Here is a 20,099-nt window from a genome sequence, read left to right as displayed (position 1 = left end):
GAAGGGAGAGAAAGGTGAGACAAAACCAAGCTGATCCTCAGTATGGATGATTAACATGAACCATGTCTCATTGTTCTAGTCCTTACTAAGTGCCTAATATTAATTTATTTAGCCTCTACAGCTACCACATATAGTAGGTACCACTTGAACTTCATTTCAGGGATAAGGCAACTAAAGCTGGGAGAGGTTAAGCAACTGCCCAAGAACACGCAGCTAAGTGGCAGAGCCAGAATTCAAATTCAAATCTGTCCACAGTCCTACACTGCATAGTAGTGGCTCACAAGCTTCTGTGTGCATCAGGACCACCTAAGGAGCTTCAGAGAAGAAAGAAAAAGATTCCCAAACACTGCTCCCTAAGATTCTGCTTTAATAGGTCTGAGATAGGCCTAGGACCCCCGCCCCGGCCCCTGGCCTTTTTTTTTTTAAGAAACTCACCATGTAGTCTACCATAGAAGCAGGGTCTGACATTCCCTTGGCCATGATTTTAAGACAGCTGACAGGCAGAAATTGTCTGTGAGGGAGCTGGAGGGAACGAAAACCAAAACCACATCAGCTTCTAGAGTCTAGTTCATCCTGCTGGGCCCAGTACCTTCTGTTCCCAACTCCCTCTGCGTTCCCCAGGGCTCAAGTTTTGTGCTCCAGGGAAATTTCAAAAGCTCTGTGACACGGAAATGTCTCAGCTCCAAGGAGCTCTGAAAGGAAATAAAGCCACTGGTAACAGCTTGGAGAAAACAATTTTCTTAGTCTAAAATTTACCCCAGAATTAAGATACTCAGGACCCCAGAGGAACAAAATTGTTTGAGGGGAGTTGTGTGAATAGAAGACACAAGACAATCATGGCTGTGGTTGTAGGAAGCACCCTACAGCCTAGAACACTTTATTAAAACCTTATTGCTTATGCAGTTAAAGAGACACTGATTGAGCTACAGGTTTCCTGTACCCTGTCCCAGGTCACTCTGTGCAGAGCTTCTCCAGGCTGTTGGGAGCTGGGAGACTGCTAGGCAGGGGCAGGCCCCAGAGTGGGAAGCATGGTACCTCCCAGGAGCCTCAGAGTGGGTAGCGGGATTCACGATGGCCCTCAGGGTGAGCAGAGAGGTCAGGAGTGTAGGCTTAAGCCAGGGCCCAGGGGCTACATTCCCTGAGATGAATCAAGCCCAGCCCTCTCTGGGGTTTCCAGAACAAAGGCTAGGTGTGGGGAGCAGCACTATGGAGAGGGCAGGAGGCATGTCTCTAGGCATTGCTTGAACTGGGGGAAGATTGTCAGAATGGCTGGGGTAATGTTTGTATAATCTGTGGCAACTGGGCCTTCCTGCATGAAAGTGGGAGGTTGAGTATCCTTTATGGAAGAGTCATGCACCAAGGCTAGGCTGGAGTAGCCAGCTCCAGTGGCTCTACTGGGATGACTAAAGTAGGCAAGGAAAGCCACATACTACCCACACCCCACCTTCATCAACTGTGTTCATGCAGGATGAGGCAGTGAGCTGCCCAACAAGGATGGGGTCATTTCTCAGGCCTAGGTATTGATGTTATCTTAATTCTTTAGTCTGGAAGAACTTGGTTGGGGATGGGGAATGGTAAGCACTTCCTTAAGCAAACCCACTCTTCGTGTCTCCTAGGGGTATCTTTTCATCGACCTATCTCCAGAGAATAACCTGGCTGCTCTCACTTCTCCAGCTTTTCCCAAAAGGCACTTGTTACAGGGCTGCTGAGGGGAGGGGGAGGGGGAGGGTTGCCTGGGAGGGGGGTCTGGTGGTGGCACCCAATATACAGGGTCCAGAGTCAGGATGGAAGTAGTCAGGGATTAGCGGCTGCCATAGTACAGGCGCATGGCCAGGCCAATGAGCAATGTGGCCAGGAAAAAGGTGGCTGTGAGCTGCAGCCGCAGCAGGACTGCTGAGAGCACGGCGTTGACCACCAGTGAGCAGGACACCACAAAGAGGCGTGTGATGCTGCTGCCGTGCTTCATGACAGCAGACATGAGCAGTCCATTTAGCGCCTGGCTCAGCACCACGAGTGCTGCCCATCCTGAGAAACCTTCCAGGAGGCCTGGGCCGGGGCCGCCGCCAGCATGCAGACCTAGATTCAGGAGCACACCAAAAGTGTAGAGGAAGAGGTTCTGAAGTGCCAGGGGCAGCCGCTGTCGCTTCATGAGCAGCTCTGTGTACACTGAAGACAAGCCCGAGATGAGGCAGTGCAGGATGAGAAGCAGCAGGCCCAGTGGAGTGATATGCAGGGGCATGGGGCTGGCAGCAGCTGCTGGTGGGGGACTGGGAAAGGTGTTCCTAGGAACTTGAAGACCACCTGCTGCATAGCAGGCTCCCGCAGCCATCAGCAGCAGCAGCGCTAACCCCTGACGCACAGAGAGGCGGTGCCGGAGGCAGAGGCAGTAGAGCAGGGCTGTGCTTCCAATCTTGAGATTGCTCAGCACCTGGTAGGTGCTGGGGTCCATGTAACGCTGAAGATAGATCACCAAGTTGTTGTTGGCGCCATAGAGCAGAGCTGATAGTGCGAAGGGAGCAGCCTGGCGCCAGGGTGGGGCCCCCTGGGGCCATGCTTGCCAGCCCACCAGAAGGGAGAAGGCGCATAACAGTAGTTTGGTCAGTTCAGTCAGCAGCACGGCTGAGGAGGGCCGAAAGGGCACACGGCCGTTCACATGGCACAGCGCCAGCAATGGGGCATGGGCACCATACATAGCAGTGGATAGGAGTAGCATCAAGGTCCAGCGGGCCTGCCTGGGACGGCCCAGGCCCTGCATACCCCCATCCTCTACACTCATACCCACACCAGACCCTGGATGGCCAAGGGGCAGCAGGGATTACAACACATTTGGAGAAAATCAAGTTACAAAGCCAGCTCCCTGGAAGGAGGAGCTATGGAACATCGCCAGAGAGAATAAGGATCAGAGTTATCTACCAACTCCGCAGTCAGGGCTTGAAAAGTAAGGAGCTGGTGGCGCTTGAAGCTGCAGTCTTGGGGCCAGTCCCATGGAGTCAGGAAGGGGAAGAAGGAATCCAGGGTGCAGTCTGCGGAACTACTGTCCACACTCTGCAGGAGGGGAGGCAAGGATAAAGGTGGCAGGAAAGTTGGAGACAGCAAATGGATGACAGCTGGGGAATCCAGATAAAGTGTCTGCACCTGCAGGTCAAGCTGCTCATTCTGCCTCTTCCATGGCACCCAGAGCTAGTCAGGCCCCTTGCGTAGCGACTGCAAATAGTCCCTTAATGTCTTTTCCACATTGGGCACAGCATATGCCTGAGCTGCGTAGATGCCAGTGCAGGTGCCCACAGCAAAACCCAGTACTGCTGATGCCCTCAGTTTGGCCACCACATAGCCAGCCAGGAATCCCTTGAGGAATGGGGAGGACAATAGCGAGCCATCCTGCAGAGAAAAATGCAAAAGGAAACTCAGCTAGGCTCTTCCCTGACTCTGTTCAGGGGCTACTCAAGCTGGGATTAGAGCATTCCACCGCTTGCTCCTCTTCACCCTGGACAACCGTGGTATTTTCTCCAGATTTTTCCCAAGGTTCTGGGACCAGAAAAAGAACCTTGCAGTTCTGATCACACAATCTCAGAACGCTGGGGTCAGAAAGCTCCAATCATAGAACTCTACTGCCACACAAGGTCAGAGATGCCCCTAGCCCTGCTGGTTTCTCCAGCCTCATTTCCCAGCATGCTCCCTGACTACTGTGGCCAAGGGGACCTCCTTTCACCCCTCATGTTTATAATGCTCCTCCTATCACAATTACATATGCTGTTCTATCTGCCTGGAATGTTCTTTCCTCCCCTCTTCACCTATTTAACCACTGCTTAAGATGTTAGTTCATGTGCCATTCAGAAAAAACTGTCCTTAGGGTGACTTAAAATAGGCCTTCAATAATCATTTGCTGAATAAATCTCTACCATTCATTCAACACTCTCAACAGCGTGTTGGGCAATAAAGCCTACGGCAGGGGAGGAGTGGGACAGTCTTTACCTGGCCCACTCCAGTGTTGACTTCGTCTTCCACGCGTCGCTGCAGGCGTTCCAGCTGGTTCTTGAGAAATGCCAGGTCCTTAAGCTTAGGCAGAGAATCCTAGGACAAGGGAGAGGCTGGCTCCAGCAGTCTGACTCAGCCCCACCCCTTGCTCAATTCCATTAGAAGCTGGGAATTGGGAAGGGATGGGATGAGTCAGAAAGACCTTTTCCTATAAAGGCTTCCTGAGATGGCAGTGGCAAAGGAAGAAAAGCATTGAAAAGCACAGAGTTCAAATCAGGACCAGGAAGGGACTGACAGATGGGATCTGAATCAGTAACTCACATCAACCTCGATAAGAATTTTATATAGCAAGCAGTATGTAGGAAAGGTGGGAAGGACAGCTAGGGGACCTTTAATTAGGTCCATCAGAAAAGCACTACTAATTCCATTATGAGCTCCTTGAAAGTCGTGACGAGTCTGTCTTGGCTACTATGTCCTAGTGCCTGACATTTTGTAAATGTGTGGGTAATGCTGAGATTCTAGACCAATGGTGAGTACTGGATCGAGGCGGCTTCCTGGACAATTTGATTGTCTTGGTTCCTGTCTGGGCTTTACCTTTTTCTGCCTAAGGCCATCCCAAACTGAATGTGAGTGACTGGATGCAAGTGAGAATGACAAAAAAAAAAAAAAAAAGGAGAGAGAATGACTGTCGGCAAGTGTGTAAGTAAATGAATTGGGTGATTCTGATCGCATATAAGTATGAAATTCAGAGTGTATGCAAGGGAGTGTTTGAATGAGGGTGGTGTGAGTGTCCGTGTGATTGGAAACATCATGTCACTGGGAAGGAAATTTCAGGGGCTAGGGAATGGGGTAAAGTGAGGAGTGTTTCAAGATGAATGTGTTTGAGTATGTGCTAGTTACTTGGGTTCGTGATGGTTCCCAGGAGGGGACATCGGGGGAATCCACGGCTCCTCCCGCCTAGCCGAATGCTCTCCCCACACCACTCCACACTGTTAAGACAGTTGACAGGAGCCTCAGAAGAAGCAAGGGACATCCTCACTCCTGAGCCGCTCCAGAGTCGCTTCTACTAGGAACTATAAAAGTCAAGGAGAGTGAAGACCACGCCCGGCTGCAGATCACCCGCAAGGCTACTCACCTTGTCATCCGCCATCTTCCCCGCCGAACTTGTTGCGCAGGCGCTGCCCCGCCTCCCTAGTGCCGACTACTTTGGCCATATTTACTGAGGGCGAAGGCACTTCCGGAGCACTTTTGTAAAGGGTGAGGTGCATTCCTAACAACCAAGCCCGCCTCGCCCAGATACTTCCACGTGATACTTCCACGTGACTCCGTCCATCGAGTCCCCGGCTACGCGTGAGCTGATTCTCTACCCGAGCGCGATGATCTCACTCGAGCGCGCGATGCATGTTCGTCTTGGCAGTCTTCGGGGCCTGATGAGCTCATAGTTGCGCGGTGGTGTCAGCGCGTTCGCTGGCGTTCTTGCGCCTCCCCCGGACTCACACACTGCAACACGCAGCCATTCGGGCTTCCAGACGCCTGTTTAGACGCACCACCCCTCGGCGGGCGGTGCAGCTCAGGACCGCCCCCAGGACCGGCCCATGTCCCGCCCAGTATTTGTGCGGTGCCAGCTGGCCCGGCAGCCTTCGGTGCAGAGAGGCTGGGCTTGCAGGCGCAGCAGCTCCGGAGGTCACGCTGGGCTGAGAGTGCTGGCCGGCAAAGGCCGGCGGAGAGCGGCAGGGGTTATGCTGGGCAAGGATTACATGCTGGCCATCATTCTGGTCAACTGCGATGGTGTGCACGGAGGGGCCCGGTGGGAAGACCAGGAGCTGAGGGAGGATGAGGGAATGCGAAAGGCTACTTTGGGGCTCAAAGACAGGGTGGGGGATACGTCTCTGTGTAGGGACCGGGGGAAACTAATGAACCCGATCTTTACGTGTTATGCCTTCAAGATTGGGGAGCTTGGATCTTCAGCCTAAGAACTGACCCATTTTGTGGATGGAGAGTGGATTATGATAACATGTTATTGTGAACTCACAAATAATATGCTCCCTTTTTTCTAACCCGGTGTTCCTGTAGATGACTTGTGGGGGGACCAGAGTCTGGAAGGGGAGCCCGGCCTGCCCCCTGGCTGGAGGAAGATCCACGATGCTGCAGGTACTTACTACTGGCATGTACCCAGCGGTAGCACCCAGTGGCAGCGCCCAACCTGGGAACTAGGAGATGCGGAGAACCCAGGCATGGTAGGTGGAGTGTGAGGAAGAGGTCTGAGCCCGTGTGTGGACCTAGGTCTGCTAGTACACTGACTAACCCTCACTCCACAGGAAACCGAGGGGATTTGGGGACTGCGGCCCCCCAAAGGGAGATCCTTCTCCAGCCTGGAGAGCTCACTGGACCGGAGGTAACAGGGGTGGCCCTGGCAAAATGAAAGGCTTGGGGTTCCATGGCATTCAAAAATGCAGCTGGACCCACGGCCTGCTTTCCAGCCTAGGGTCTGAATTCTGTCCCATGTTTTGGGTTCTGTTGTGTTCTTGACTCTGTCCCATGTTCTTAACTGTCAGTATTTTGAGTTTTATTCCTTGTTCTAAGCTCTTGTTTGTAGCTACATGTTTTTCATATTCTTGGTCCTAAGCTATCATGTTCTAGACCTTGGCCATTAAGTCCTGTGTTCTAGGGTCTCTTGTCCTAGTTTGGGGTTCTGGTCCACATATTGGACCCTGCTCCATTTTGTGACTTTTATTCTTTTTTTTTTTTTCTTTTGAGGTGGAGTCTTGCTCTGTCGCCCAGGCTGGAGTACAGTGGCCGAATTTCGGCTCACTAAAACCTCTGCCTCCCGGGTTCAAGCGATTCTCCTGCATCAGCCTCCCGAGTAGCTGGGACAACAGGCACACGTCACCACACCCAGCTAATTTTTGTATTTTTAGTAGAGACGGGTTTTCACCATGTTGGCCAGGATGCTCTCAATCTTCTGACCTCGTGATCCACCCGCCTTGGCCGCCGAAAGTGCTGGGATTACAGACATGAGCCGCTGTGCCTGGCCTTGGTGACTTTTATTCTATGTCCTATGTCTGGGTCCTCTGTCCCGAATTTTCCCTCAAATTCTAAGCCACATTTTATGTTCTGTAATATGTCCTGGGCTCTACCATGCCTTGGTTTTATATATCTGGGGCTGTATTCTGGGTCTTGCCCCTCATCCTGTGCTCATCAAGTAGTCTAGGCCTCACAAGTGTCTCTACTATAGGAAATGTGGTCCTCTTTACAGCTCTGCTTTGTTTCAGTAACTCTCTGTCCTGGTATGGTGAAGAATCCTACATCCAGAGCATGGAGCCAGGGGCTAAGGTAGTGACTTGGGCCACAGAGCATTGGGAGGTCCCAAGTGAAAGACCAAGGGTGGGATTGGACTGAGCAGAGGTCATCAAGGATGAAGGCAGGGTGTTTGTATTGTGGCACCTGCCACCTTACTCCATCCCTATTCCTGTCCCTTCTCCCAACCCATCAGTGCTTTGCAGTTCGCTCTCTGGGCTGGGTAGAAGTACCTGAAGAGGACCTGGCACCGGGGAAGAGCAGTATTGCAGTCAATAACTGCATCCAGCAGCTGGCCCAGACCCGCAGCCAGAGCCAGCCCCCAGATGGTGCCTGGGGTGAGGTAAGTTGGCTGGGCCCCACGGTGGGTTTTGCCCAGTGCCCAGCAGAGGTAGTTGTCCCTGAATTGCCTATTTCCCATGGCAGTGACCTTTATCTGAGCTCTGGACTGAGCTCTGTCCTTGGCAGGGCCAGAACATGCTGATGATCCTGAAGAAGGATGCCATGAGCCTGGTGAATCCCCTGGACCACAGTCTGATCCACTGCCAGCCTCTGGTGCACATCCGTGTGTGGGGCGTGGGGAGCTCCAAGGGTCGGTGAGGATGCCTACATTCCCCCAAGCGAGAGCTACTTCTCCCTCCCTACTGCAGGCTGTGATCCCCACTGATGCTGATCCCCAGTACTTGAACCCCTGGACACAGATCCTCTGATGTGGACCCACGACTGCCTCCCCTGCCTGGTCCAGCCCTGGTTGGGGAGGGTGGGCCCAGCTCAGCAGGGACAGATGGGGGAGAGCCCAAGAGGCTGGGCTGATTCCCTTCTGTGCTCCCACATGCTTCCGGAACAGTGACAGGTGAGTGAAAACCAGGTAACCTGAGCCCCATCCCTGACCTCCCTACTCCATCTCTGCCATATCCGTAGCCTGACTTTCCAGCCTCCTGCAGGCTCCTGCCTCTAACCAGCCTCTACCCCAGCCCCATCTCTGCCCCTGCTAGGGACTTCGCTTTTGTGGCAAGTGACAAAGACAGCTGTATGCTCAAGTGCCATGTATTTCGCTGTGATGTTCCTGCCAAGGCCATTGCCAGTGTCCTACATGGGCTTTGTGCCCAGGTAAGGGTCGGGGTGGGGCAGGGAATGTGGGTAAGGGATTGGGTCTGAAGCTTCCAAGGTAGTTGGAGGGGTATTGGCCCTTTTACCCTAATTTCCCTCTCTCCCTATGGGTCATGCTGGCTTCATTGTGTTTTAGATCTTGTCAGAGCGAGTAGGGGTCAGTGGTGATGCCTCTTGCTGCTCCCCAGATCCTATCTCCCCTGAAGACCTGCCACGACAAGGTATGGGGAGGGGAGTCCTGCATTGCTGCATCAGGCTGCTTTGGTGATGCTTTGTGGATGGGTGATTTCTGGTTATTTAGTACTTCTGTGGATAAATTTCTGAGGTGTCTGGTCTCAGGGATCCCAAGCCGTGAGTTGGAGGAGCATCTATGAGTCTTTCTTCTAACAGCACCAGCTTTGACCTGAGTCCTGGCCCCATCAGAAGGGTGGGGAAAAGGGTAATTGAGAGAGCTGCCAGGCCAACTTTATGTTTATATTTCAGTGGAGTTGCTGGATGCGGTGAGCCAGGCTGCTCAGAAGTATGAGGCACTGTACATGGGGACACTGCCAGTCACCAAAGCCATGGGTGAGGACTGAGGGGGCTGCATATGGTGGGCTGTGTAAAGCAAGGGGAAGGTGAATGAGCTGGGGCTCACTACCATTTCTCAGAGTCCTCCCATGGCCTTGTTATGGCCTGGAATGTACCAGCCTTCCCAATTCGGAATTCTAAGCCTTGCCCCAGCTATCCTGTTCCCATATCTCTGAATCCGAAGTCAGTGAGAGGGGCCTAGACACTCCCTGCAGACTCTTTCTTTCTTTACAACTGGGAGACATGCTGGGCATGTTCCCCTAGGCATGGATGTGCTGAACGAGGCCATTGGTGCCCTCACTGCCAGGGGGGACCGGAATGCCTGGGTCCCCACCACGCTCAGTGTGTCTGACTCTCTCATGACTGCATACCCCGTTCAGGTACCAGAAGAGGGTGAAGTTGGGGGCTTTGGAGGGGTGAGCAGGGATGCTGAGGGGTCACTGCTTGCTGCCAGAAAAGTTCAGTGGGTCTGGCCAGTGCTTGGCCCTCTAGTGACTAGGCCTGGTGTGGGCAGGCAGAGGCCAGTACAGAGGAGGAGCCATTGTGGCAGTGCCCTGTGCGCCTTGTGACATTTATTGGTGTTGGCCGCGACCCACACACCTTTGGCCTCATCGCTGACCTGGGCCGTCAGAGCTTCCAGTGCGCAGCCTTCTGGTGCCAGCCCCATGCAGGGGGACTCTCCGAAGCTGTGCAGGCTGCCTGTATGGTGAGTCAGGGGTGGGAATGGGTGGGTGGGATTGCCCTGCAGCTGCTCTCCACTATTTACTGGGGCTCAGGGTCGGCAGCCTCTTCAGAGATCATAAACGTGGGCTGATTCTGGTTCATTAATGTTTGGGCCCTCATGCTGTTTTTAGTAAGTTTTAATTAGTTGCCAATACTTACAGGACAGGACATTTCACATAATAATCACTATCTTCTTTTTGCTAAAATATCAAGAGCTCTGGCACTCGGTTCACACGTATAAATGTCAGCATGCAGCCAGAATTGTGCAGAAGCTGTGCTCTAAAGAGTAGACATTGTTGATCCTGTTTGTCTTATTTAGGTTTATTTCCTGGCACCTGTGGGCATTTGAGTGTGGGTTGCTTACACTTTGTTAGTTCAGTTCACTCATGCATTCAACAAATTTGCGTGCTTACAGGGTCCCAGGCACCATAGATGACCCTGAGGATTTAGTGCTATAAAGGGCACAGTCCTTGCCTTCACAAAACACTTAGGATAGAGCCAAGATAGACCAGAAATAAGTTGTACACGACTGGTTGACGGAAGAGGTGGCCCTTTTAGGGGTCAGGAAGGTTACCTGTAAGAGCTGATAGAAAACCGAGAGTCCAAGAAGGAAGTTAGCCAGCTGAAAGGGAGTGGAGCAGGTGTGCCAAGCACGGGAGCCTTCGCTGTGAAGGTGAGAGATATTGGTGGATGAGAGTATCTGAAAGAATCTAGTGTATCTGGCATGCAAGGGGGATGTAGTGAGAGATGAGATCAGAGAGAATGACAGAAGCCAGGTTATGGGGAACCTCACAGGTCAGGGTGATGAGTTCATCTGGAGGCACTAGGAATCTTTGAAGCTGGACAGTGAAGTCAGGTTTATGAATTAGGATGACCACTTAAGCTATAATATGGCTAAAAGCTTTGGAGGACACAAGAGAGGAGGTAGGAAGGATAATTAGGACACCTTTGAACCTTTCAGATGAGATGACTGGGGGCAGTTGCATTGAGGCTGGAGTTTGAGTTGTATACCCTTACCCTTGACTAGGGAATCTGCTTTGCCAGGGACTAGTCCACACCAGTGAGAGATGGAAAAGAGGCAGCACAGTGGTACATGTAATTGGGAGTTCAGGCTCTGCAATCAGAAGGAACTAGGTTGAATGCCATTTCTGCCTTTCTTTGGCTGTGTGACCTTGGGCAAGTCATATAGTCTCTGAATCTCAATTTCCTCATTTGCAAAACAGGGATAACACTTCATAAATAACTGAATTATACAAAGCACTTAGCAGTGTCCAGCCCTCCTTAAGTGCTTGATACACGTTTTATGATTTTTGAGCTACCTGGAATGCTCTAGAAACTTCACATGTAGCCAGCTACCAACCTTGTTATCAGATAGAAGATTTGGCCAGTACTCTGTCCAGCAGAAGATTTCTGGGAGTCTAGGGGCAGAAAGTAGCTGGATCCTCAAATTCCCCTTCTCTCTAGGTTCAGTACCAGAAGTGTCTTGTGGCCTCTGCAGCTCGAGGCAAGGCCTGGGGTGCCCAGGCCCGTGCCCGCCTGCGGCTCAAGCGGACCAGCTCCATGGATTCCCCAGGAGGACCTCTGCCCCTCCCGCTGCTCAAAGGAGGGGTTGGCAGTGCAGGGGCAACCCCTCGAAAGCGGGGTGTCTTCTCTTTCCTTGATGCCTTCCGGCTGAAACCCTCTCTGCTCCATATGCCCTAAACTTACCTGGGAAGGCTGGGGAAGGAGGCTCTGGGTCCATGCCTAACACTGTACCCCGTTATTCCCCAAGGCCTATAGCCTGTCACCCCTTGGAGCCTTCTCTGCCTGTCCCTCTGATCCTTGTCCACCGTCTATTTATTGCCCGATTTATTGTTTATATGGATGACTGGGAGGCATTGCCCCACAACCTAGGACCCTGGCTCCCCTTTCCTTGGATCCTTGTGTTCCTTGCCCGTCCAACCCTGGACAATTGGCTCTACCTCAGTAACACTTTATAGCAAAATCAGTGCAAATAAAAATCCCTCAGTGACCTCACTGGGTATGAGTATATTGGGCCTGGGACAGGGCTGGGGGCTAACAGCCTGTGTGAGATCAGTGTCTTTGTGTCTGTGCTTGATATTGGTGGCTCTCTGTAGTCACATGACAGTATGGGTGTGATGGAGATCTGACTTCATTCATTCAACAAACATATTTTTTTAAGCACTTCTCTGTGCCAGGCACTAAGCTAGGCACTGGGGATGTAATAAAATAGGGTCCCACCTTCTGAGACTGTCAGACAGGGAGATGAACAAGAATCAAGACAGATGTGATGTAATTCAACTAGGAAATTTCAGAGGGTTGTAGGGTTGTGGGAGCACGAGTGAGACACTTAACCTGGCCTAAGATTCCAGAAGGCCTCCTGAAGAACTGACATCTGAGCTAAGTACTGAAGGAAGATGAGTACTAGTTAGTGAGGCTACAAGACGTGAATATATAGATTGTGCAGGGCAATGCACAGAGGAGGCTGTAGAAGTCAACCTTGCTAGATCACAGTGGGGCGTATGTGGGAGCGTCTGGTTGTTTGAACTTGCTCCAGAGAGGATGAAGGCTTCTAGAGCGCTGGCTCCTGGACAACAACCTCTGGTGCCTTGTGACCAGGGCCCCAATACATTAGATAGAGCCTTCGAGTCTTGGGGAGTTTGGCGCAGGGTCCCCACGGCGGCTCCCGCCGGTTGTGAACGACCATCCACTCTCAAGGGCTCCAGGCAATCGCCTGGCCAGGACACGGCTCACCTGGCCCTTGTGAGCGGCCGCCCCGGAAATGACGCGCTGCCCTGCTGGCCAAGCGGAAGTGGAGATGGCGGAGCTGTACGTGAAGCCGGGTAAGCACGGCCGGCGGGCTAGGGCGCTAGGTCCTCGCCCCGGCCTAGGCTAGGGGAGGTGGCGGCGCGGGGTATGGACCCTCTGTTTCCCATCCCCAATATAAGCTAACGGTGGAGTTCTGGGCTCGCTTCACACATCCCTCGCTTCCTTAGGCAACAAGGAGCGCGGTTGGAACGACCCGCCGCAATTCTCATACGGGCTGCAGACCCAGGCCGGCGGACCCAGGCGCACGCTACTCACCAAGAGGGTCGCTGCACCCCAGGATGGATCCCCCAGAGGTGCGTGGGGCCCCTGTGCTCGAAGACCGGCGGAGAATGGGCAGTGTAAGGGATAAGCCTGTCCGCAAGACTTTTTTCTGTTCCCCGAGGACTCCTTAAGTTAAGGAGAGAGGTTTTGGGGTTCCAGTAAGGGTCTCAGGGCAGGTGCTTTTCCGAGCCGCTTCTCTGCTGCTTAGATTACTAAATGGTATATTGATTTAAAAAGACTATATTTTCATCCTAGGTGATCTCATCCAGACCCTGTGGCTTTTAATATAGTTTTTATCCTCAAGTTATTTTGTTAACCTGTATCTCTTCCCAGAAGCTCATAGTAGCATATCAATTTGTTCATTCCGTTTTCACTTGGGTATATGATAATCGTGTCAGACTTCACAACGATTCATTTATTTAATCACTGTTATTTACTGAGCACTTAACTATGAGTCAGGGATGGTTTAAGGGCCAACTAGGCAGCAGTGACTAAAACATAAGATCTCTGCTTTCAGGGAGTACACGTTGTAGCACTGGAGATGGACTGAAAGATGAAATAGTGGTGAGGGTGTAGAGAGAAGTAAGCAGTGATGTAATATGACTGGGTAAGTAGGTGTCTGAGGGGCTGACATTTAAGCCACACAAAGATCATGTACAAGAGCATTCCAAGCAAAAGAAACAGCTGCAACAGGAACAAGTTTGGCCAATTCAGAGACTGATACAGTGGCTGGCTACAGCATTGTGGGCTTTGTACACCAGGATAAGGAGTTTGTATTTTAATCTACATAAAGTTGGAAGCCATTGAAAAGATTAAAGTAGAGGAGAGCCACCTTTTCCCCCGAGAATTTTCCAGGCCATTAAATGGACTGTGCTGTGGCCCCAAGAAAGGGACTCAGGTTTGGTTCTTTCAGTTGCCCTCCATTCTCCACACCCTTTTTGCTGTAGAATGATGATACAGGGCTTGGTTTTTTTGTTTGTTTGTTTTTGAGACAGAGTCTCACTCTGTGGCCCAGGCTGGAGTACAGTCGGGTGATCTTGGCTCCCTGTATCCTCCGCCTCCCCAGTTCAAGGGATTCCCTGCCTCAGCCTCCTGTGTAACTGGGATTACAGGCATGCGCCACCACACCCGTCTAATTTTTGTATTTTTAGTAGAGATGGGGTTTCACCAGGTTGGCCAGCCTGGTCTTGATCTTCTGACCTCTTGATCCACCCACCTCAGCCTCCCAAAGTGCTGGGAATACATGTGTGAGCTGAGCCACCGTGCCCGGCCCAAGGCTTTGTTTCTTAAACTCAGCAGTATTGGTAGGTTGTGGCCAGATAATTCTTTGTGAGGGACTCTCCTGTGTGTTATAGAATGTTTATCAGCAACTCTGACTTCCACCAATAGATGTCAGTAGCATCCACCCAGTTGTGACAGCCAAAAGTGTTTCCAGACATTTGATATGTGGGCACTATTTTCCTAGCTTGAGAACCACGGACTGATTTACATTCTGGAAAGATCACTGTGTCTGCTCTGTGAAGACAAGATTTTAGGGGAGTGGAAAGACAAATTACAGCTATTATGGTAATATAGGCAAAATTTAATGATTTGCCTAAGGGTGGGTGTTAGGAGTTGAATGGATATGAGATGGAGAAAGTCAGTAGGAATGAGTAGATATATGAGGAGCCCATATAACCAAAATGTTTTGCTTGATATAGGAAGACTGGGGGATAGTGGTTTTTGGGAGAGGGGAGTTTTTTTTGGGTGGGGTGCTCTGCTAAGTTAGGCTATTATTTTTGGGGAAAGGTCTAGGCCAGAATTAGAGAAATAAGTCACCATTATGGGGATGGTATTTGATGTCATGGGCTTGAATAAGGCCAGGGACAGAGCCCTAGGGCTTTCTAGCATTTCAAGATTGAGTAGAGAAGGAATAAGCAAAGGAGACTGAGAAATGGCCAAAGAAGAAAACAGGAGAGGCCAGGTGCGGTGGGTCACGCCTGTAATCCTAGCACTTTGGGAGGCCAAAGCGGGCAGATCACCTGAGGTCAGAAGTTCAAGACCAACATGGCGAAAATGTCTCTACTAAAAATACAAAAATTAGCTGTGTGTGGTGGTAGGCGCCTGTAATCCCAGCTACTTGGGAGGCTGAGGCAGAGAATCTCTTAAACCTGGGAGGTTGAGGTTGCAGTGAGCTGACATTGTGCCACTGCACTCCAGCCTTGGCAACAGAGCGAGATTCCATCTCAAAAACAAAACCAAAACCAAAATTAAAAAGAAAATAGGAGAGTGTAAAGTCATGAATCAATAGTGATGAATGCTGCTGAGACATCAAGATAGAGACAAGGAACCACTAGATTTTAAAAACATAGCAGTCACTAGTGATCGTAAGAGCAGTCTCTACAGTAGTGAGAACAGAAACTTAGCTGGAATGGGCTAAGAAGAGAATGTGAAAAGTAGAGTGAGTGACTATAAACAGCTCTCTCAAATTCTGCTGTGAAGTGAATATAAGAAATGGGACAGTATCTGAAAATGGAATGTGAAGTAAGGGAGTGTTTTGATAGTAATATGCTAGAGCATGTTTGTATGCTGATGGGATGATTCAGGAGAGAGGGAGAACTGATGATGTAAGAGAAGAGAGAGAATTACAGTAGGGAAGTCTAGAGAAGACGAGAGGCTAGGATGCAGGGTACAGGTGGAAAGATGGCTTTTGATAGGAGCAGGAACCTTTTCATCTATTACTAGAGGAAGAAAAGTGGCCACAAATGCAGGTGGGTTAGGAGGACTGGTGGTGTGAAGATGAGAGTTTCTGTTTAATGACCTGTACTTTCTCGGTGCAACATCAGGCAGTGTCAGAAGTAGATAGCAGGGAAAGGAAGATAAATTCTGAAGAGTGGAAAAAATGAGGCAAAATATCCAGTCAGTGTTTGGTGCCTTTTAAAATCTGGTAAAACCATGCTGATAATAAAGTATCGGCATGTTTCTGTTTTTCCTCCCAAGTGCAGGCAACTTGGGTTTAATCAGGAAAGTGGGACAATGGGAGGAGATAAAGGAGATAAGAATATTTATAAGGGAGTGATTTTAATGTACATTGAAATCAAAGTAGGTGAGCTGGAAGGGGTAGGAAGGGATGATCAGATTTTGGAGGTGACAGTGTTGTAAACAAGGCAGGGGGATGAGAGGCTGACGTAGGGTGGGAAAAAATGATAACGAGGTTAAGAGGTCAACTGAAATGACAAATTACTAAATGAATTAATCATCCTTGTGGCTACTGATACCTAAAAGTAAATTTTTGACTTTTCTCCTCCGGTCTTCTTTCTGTCAGTGGCTCCCATTACTAAAGTCAGAAACTAAGAGTCAACTTGACTTCTCTCTTCCTCACTCCCAATCCACTCCTGTTGCTACTTCCTCCTAACTAAATCTCAGACTACTACATTCACCTCATCTACTCTTTTACCCTAGTCCACGCTAGCATCATCTCCTTCCTGGACTACTCAACCTCATAACTGGTATTCCTGCCACCATTGTTGACCTGTTTCCATCAGTTTTTCACAGAGCAGGTGTGTGTAAAAATAAGGCTGGTTACATTGTCCCTTGCTTTTATAAACCTGCAGTGGCTTCCCAGTATCACTGACTCAAGACCAAACTCTCCTAAAGTCCTGCTGGGTCTGGACCCCCTGCTTACCTCTCTAGTGATAGCTCATGCTACTTCAGTGATAATTTTTAGCCTTACAGGCCTCATTTCTGTCTCTTGAATATTCAAGTCAAGACTTTTCCTGTTTCTTGGGCACTGCTCTCACCTCTACCTAGTACCTGTTCCTTCAGCTCTCTCTTTTTTTCTTTTTTAAAGACAAGAGTCGTGAACTGTTGCCCAGGCTGGAGTGCAGTGGCATGAGTTCTGTTCACTGCAATCTTTACCTTCTAGGTTCAAGCAATTCTCCTGCCTCAGCCTCCCAAGTAGCTGGGATTACAGGCTCCCAACACCGCGCCCGGCTTTTTAAAATTTTTAGTAGATACAGGGCTTCACTATGTTGGCCAGGCTGGTCTTGAACTCCTGACCTCGTGATCTGCTCACCTCAGCCTCCCAAAAGTGCTGGATTACAAGTGTGAGCCACTACACCTGGCTCCTTCAACTCTTCATAGCTGCATCTATCCCATCCATTAGTTCTTAATTTAATAAAAACAGCTCGGTTTGTACTTTTTACTACATACTAGTCTAGCAGCTCTATTTTTTTTTTTTTTTTTTTTTTTTTTTGTAAGAGACAGGATCTTACTGTGTTGCTCAGGCTGCTCTCAAACTCTTGGGCTCAAGCTGTCCTCCTGCCTCATCCTCCCAATTTGCTGGGATTAGAGGCATGTGTCACCACACTCAACCTGTACCTATATTCTGAATCTTCACTGCAACCCTGTAAAATAAGTGGCATTATATACATCCCCATTTTAAAGAAGAGGAGCCCAAGCTCTGGTTGAAAGTAACTTGCTGAAAGTCACATAGCAAGTGAGCTCAGAAAAACTTAAATGTACCTTACTTCCTTGAACACTTAGTCTAGATAGGTTCTCCCATTTTTTATTACATAAACCAAATTTGGTAATTTTCTTGTGTTTTTTTCCTCCCTCTAGAATTAAACTCTCTAAGGTCAGGAAATTAATCTGTCTGGTTTACTTCCTCCTGAGTAGCCAGGACTACTGGTGTGTGTCACCACACTCGGATAATTTTTCATTTTTTTTTGTAGAGACGAGATCTCCTTATATTGCCCAGGTTGGTCTTGAACTCCTGAGCTCAGGCAGTCCTCCTACCTTGGCCTCTCAAAGTGTTAGTGTTACAGGCGTGAGCCACTGCAACCAGGCCTGGTTTACTATTCTAATCTTTTAGTGCGTAGCACATTGTCTGGCATAGAGTGGGGACTTCATAAATGTGTATTTTTGAATGAATAAGTTGTCTCAGAGAGTAGGCCTTCTTAAGAGTTAAGCTTCTTACCCATTTAAGCCATGTTGCTTGATCCTGCTGTACCTTTTCAGTCCCCGCCTCAGAGACTTCTCCTGGGCCTCCCCCAATGGGGCCTCTACCTCCTTCAAGTAATCCCACGTCTCCACCTGTGGGGAGTGGTCCTGCCTCTGGTGTGGAGCCCACAAGTTTCCCAGTTGAGTCTGAGCCTCTGATGGAAGATGTGCTGAGACCTTTGGAACAGGCATTGGAAGATTGCCGTGGCCACACAAAGGTAAACCCTAGCACATCAGAGGTTAGAGAGGGCTCCCATTCACAGCCAAATCCAGAATGGCTCACAGAGATAGACCCTCTGACCCAAAGGACAATGGCTCCTAATCCTTTGAGAGTTATGGACTCCTTCAGAATCTGCTAAGGCCTTCTCAGTGAAATAAACACAGGATTTCAGGAGCATTAACAAGACTTTTGAAGACCAATCAGTAGAAGGTGCTGTGGGAACGAGTTGAATTCAGCTCCTATTAGTGAACAACCTGATTTTCTGTATGTCCATGCCATTCAGAGCAGATGCTGCTGATTTTGTGCTTAGGAAATTTATATTGTGCCCAGTTAGGGAGAAATAAACCTCTTCTAGGTACAGTGTTTTCTTAGTTCTTAGAAAAAGAGATCTGAAGAATGTCAAAAGAAAGGGAAAGTACCATGGCAATTTTACCTTTTTGGCTCTTAGTTTTCTTATTTGTGAAGTAACACTATAGGATGAGCTTCTGAGAGTCTGAGAAGCCCCTAAAATTTTAAAATTCTAGTCACAGGAGGAGATCCATAGGTTTCATCAGCTTTTCAGTGGGGTCTCTTTGGGTAAAGAACCAGAGCTCTAAAGACTAAAGTGTGGGCCAGAGAAAGCAGGTGCTTCCTATATGGTGCTGCCTTTCCCTCTCCTCCCCTTATTGGGCTGGCAGCACTGAATTGGAGGCCATCTCTTAGAAACAGGTATGTGATGACATCAGCCGACGCCTGGCACTGCTGCAGGAACGGTGGGCTGGAGGAAAGTTGTCAATACCTGTAAAGAAGAGAATGGCTCTACTGGTGCAAGGTATGGGTGGGTTCTTTGGTATAGCCTAAATCCCTTGTCCTGCTGTGGTTGGCTGTGCTGGAGCAGGTGCTGAGATTATGATCAACGGGAGGGGAGGCATGGAAGCTCGTTTACCCCAGGCTGCTTGCTTAACCCCCATCTGTCTTCAGAGCTTTCAACCCACCAGTGGGATGCAGCAGATGACATCCACCGCTCACTCATGGTTGACCATGTGACTGAGGTCAGTCAGTGGATGGTAGGAGTTAAAAGATTAATTGCGGAAAAGAGGAGTCTGTTTTCAGAGGAGGCAGCCGATGAAGAGAAATCTGCAGCCACAGCTGAGGAGAACCAGACCATACCAGGCTTCCAGCAGGCGCCATAACCATCAGTTCCCCGGACTCACCTGATACCATCTCCTACGCCTTGGAGGCCTTCTCTTACTTGGCTCCCTCTTACCAACGAGACTGTCCCACTGGGCCTGACCCACCTATGAGGGAAAAGGTCCCACCTGGGCCAGAGGGAGTTCATGTGTTACTCATAACATGCATTTCAATAAAAACATCTCAGTGGTGGGTCTTGGATAGATGAACACTTCCTAGGCCAAGCTAGTCCCCTCTGGTGTCCTCGACTGCGCTGCTCCCTGTGCATCTGCAAATTACTGTTTTCCCTTCTCCATTCATCAGGAAGGGATCTGCTGGGTACAACCAGACTACTGCCTACCACTTTTTCCCAAGTTAGACTAAAAGCACATCCTGTGCTGGGCAGAACAGCTCTGTCTTTGGATGGTTTCATTTCAGCATGAGAACGTACTCAAATAGAACAGGGAGGTTTTCCCCTCAACAAAAGGAAAGTCCTGTTTGCACTGTATCACCCTTGAGATATAGGTGCTACAGAGATTAGAATCACATTGAGTGGGGTTTTTGCTGTATAAATTGAAGGAAAAAAATACCAGATTACTGAAATTTAGGATTGTAACTGACCACAAGCTGCTGCCTCATTTTGGGCTTCAGTGTGAAAGAGCTCTAAGGTCTCCTAGAGGTGCTTGGTGGATTCTCATGCTGTGAGAAGGGAGGGTACGAGGTTTTTGGTGTTGGAATGGAGAAACTGGTACTTAGAGATGGGAAGCAGAAAAGGCATGGGGAGAGGCTGGGACAGCACCTCTTTTCCAAGAGTCCTGCTTTGGAATGGATAGGGGAGGGGCTGCTGGGGAGGCCTGGTTCCAGGAAGGCTGCTTCCTGGAAAGACAGGAACAGCCCTTGGCAGGGGCCAGGCTATTGCTGTTTGTGGTTTGGAGGCTCATGTAACCTGCCACTGTAGTCTCTAATTGTCACTGGAAGTGGGCCT

The 20,099-nt window shown here is 49.8% G+C and overlaps 3 protein-coding genes across 11 annotated transcripts; 2 read left to right on the top strand and 1 right to left on the bottom strand.

Moving 5' to 3' along the window:
• Positions 1–837: 837 nt before the first annotated feature.
• Positions 838–5,637, bottom strand: SLC35A4 (solute carrier family 35 member A4). 4 transcript variants are annotated; one of them, XM_032250446.1, is made up of 4 exons: positions 5,111–5,637; positions 4,570–4,609; positions 3,973–4,071; positions 838–3,378 (listed from the first exon to the last, which is right to left on the bottom strand). In XM_032250446.1, exon 4 carries the CDS (start codon positions 2,774–2,776, stop codon positions 1,802–1,804), a length of 975 nt encoding a protein of 324 aa, XP_032106337.1. In that variant the 5' UTR covers positions 2,777–3,378; positions 3,973–4,071; positions 4,570–4,609; positions 5,111–5,637; the 3' UTR covers positions 838–1,801. The 4 variants fall into 4 exon arrangements, with proteins under 4 accessions (XP_032106337.1, XP_032106336.1, XP_032106338.1 ...); XM_032250445.1 differs by lacking the exon at positions 4,570–4,609 and having other exon boundaries at positions 3,973–4,196; XM_032250447.1 differs by lacking the exon at positions 4,570–4,609 and having other exon boundaries at positions 3,973–4,140.
• Positions 5,638–5,694: 57 nt separating this feature from the next.
• On the top strand, positions 5,695–11,691 carry APBB3 (amyloid beta precursor protein binding family B member 3). 5 transcript variants are annotated; one of them, XM_032250439.1, is made up of 13 exons: positions 5,695–5,763; positions 6,049–6,212; positions 6,294–6,370; positions 7,248–7,308; positions 7,469–7,615; positions 7,741–7,868; positions 8,120–8,125; positions 8,268–8,382; positions 8,519–8,603; positions 8,866–8,949; positions 9,217–9,332; positions 9,467–9,658; positions 11,140–11,691. In XM_032250439.1, the coding sequence occupies exons 1-13, from the start codon at positions 5,715–5,717 to the stop codon at positions 11,374–11,376; spliced, it is 1,461 nt and encodes a 486-aa protein (XP_032106330.1). In that variant the 5' UTR covers positions 5,695–5,714; the 3' UTR covers positions 11,377–11,691. The 5 variants fall into 5 exon arrangements, with proteins under 5 accessions (XP_032106330.1, XP_032106329.1, XP_032106331.1 ...); XM_032250438.1 differs by having other exon boundaries at positions 8,247–8,382; positions 11,140–11,687; XM_032250442.1 differs by lacking the exon at positions 5,695–5,763 and adding an exon at positions 5,777–5,849 and having other exon boundaries at positions 8,247–8,382; positions 11,140–11,687.
• Positions 11,375–19,524, top strand: SRA1 (steroid receptor RNA activator 1). 2 transcript variants are annotated; one of them, XM_032250449.1, is made up of 5 exons: positions 11,375–12,518; positions 12,672–12,797; positions 17,764–17,963; positions 18,668–18,776; positions 18,926–19,524. In XM_032250449.1, exons 1-5 carry the CDS (start codon positions 12,458–12,460, stop codon positions 19,135–19,137), a joined length of 708 nt encoding a protein of 235 aa, XP_032106340.1. In that variant the 5' UTR covers positions 11,375–12,457; the 3' UTR covers positions 19,138–19,524. The 2 variants fall into 2 exon arrangements, with proteins under 2 accessions (XP_032106340.1, XP_032106339.1); XM_032250448.1 differs by having other exon boundaries at positions 12,672–12,842.
• The last annotated feature ends 575 nt before the right edge of the window (positions 19,525–20,099 follow it).

Source organism: Sapajus apella, unplaced genomic scaffold (assembly GCF_009761245.1).
Source record: "Sapajus apella isolate SASKATOON/1434 unplaced genomic scaffold, GSC_monkey_1.0 scaffold71, whole genome shotgun sequence".
Lineage (NCBI taxonomy): Eukaryota > Metazoa > Chordata > Mammalia > Primates > Cebidae > Sapajus > Sapajus apella.
The sequence above is the reverse complement of the archived record's forward strand: the minus strand, read 5'-3'. Positions and strand labels throughout refer to the sequence as shown.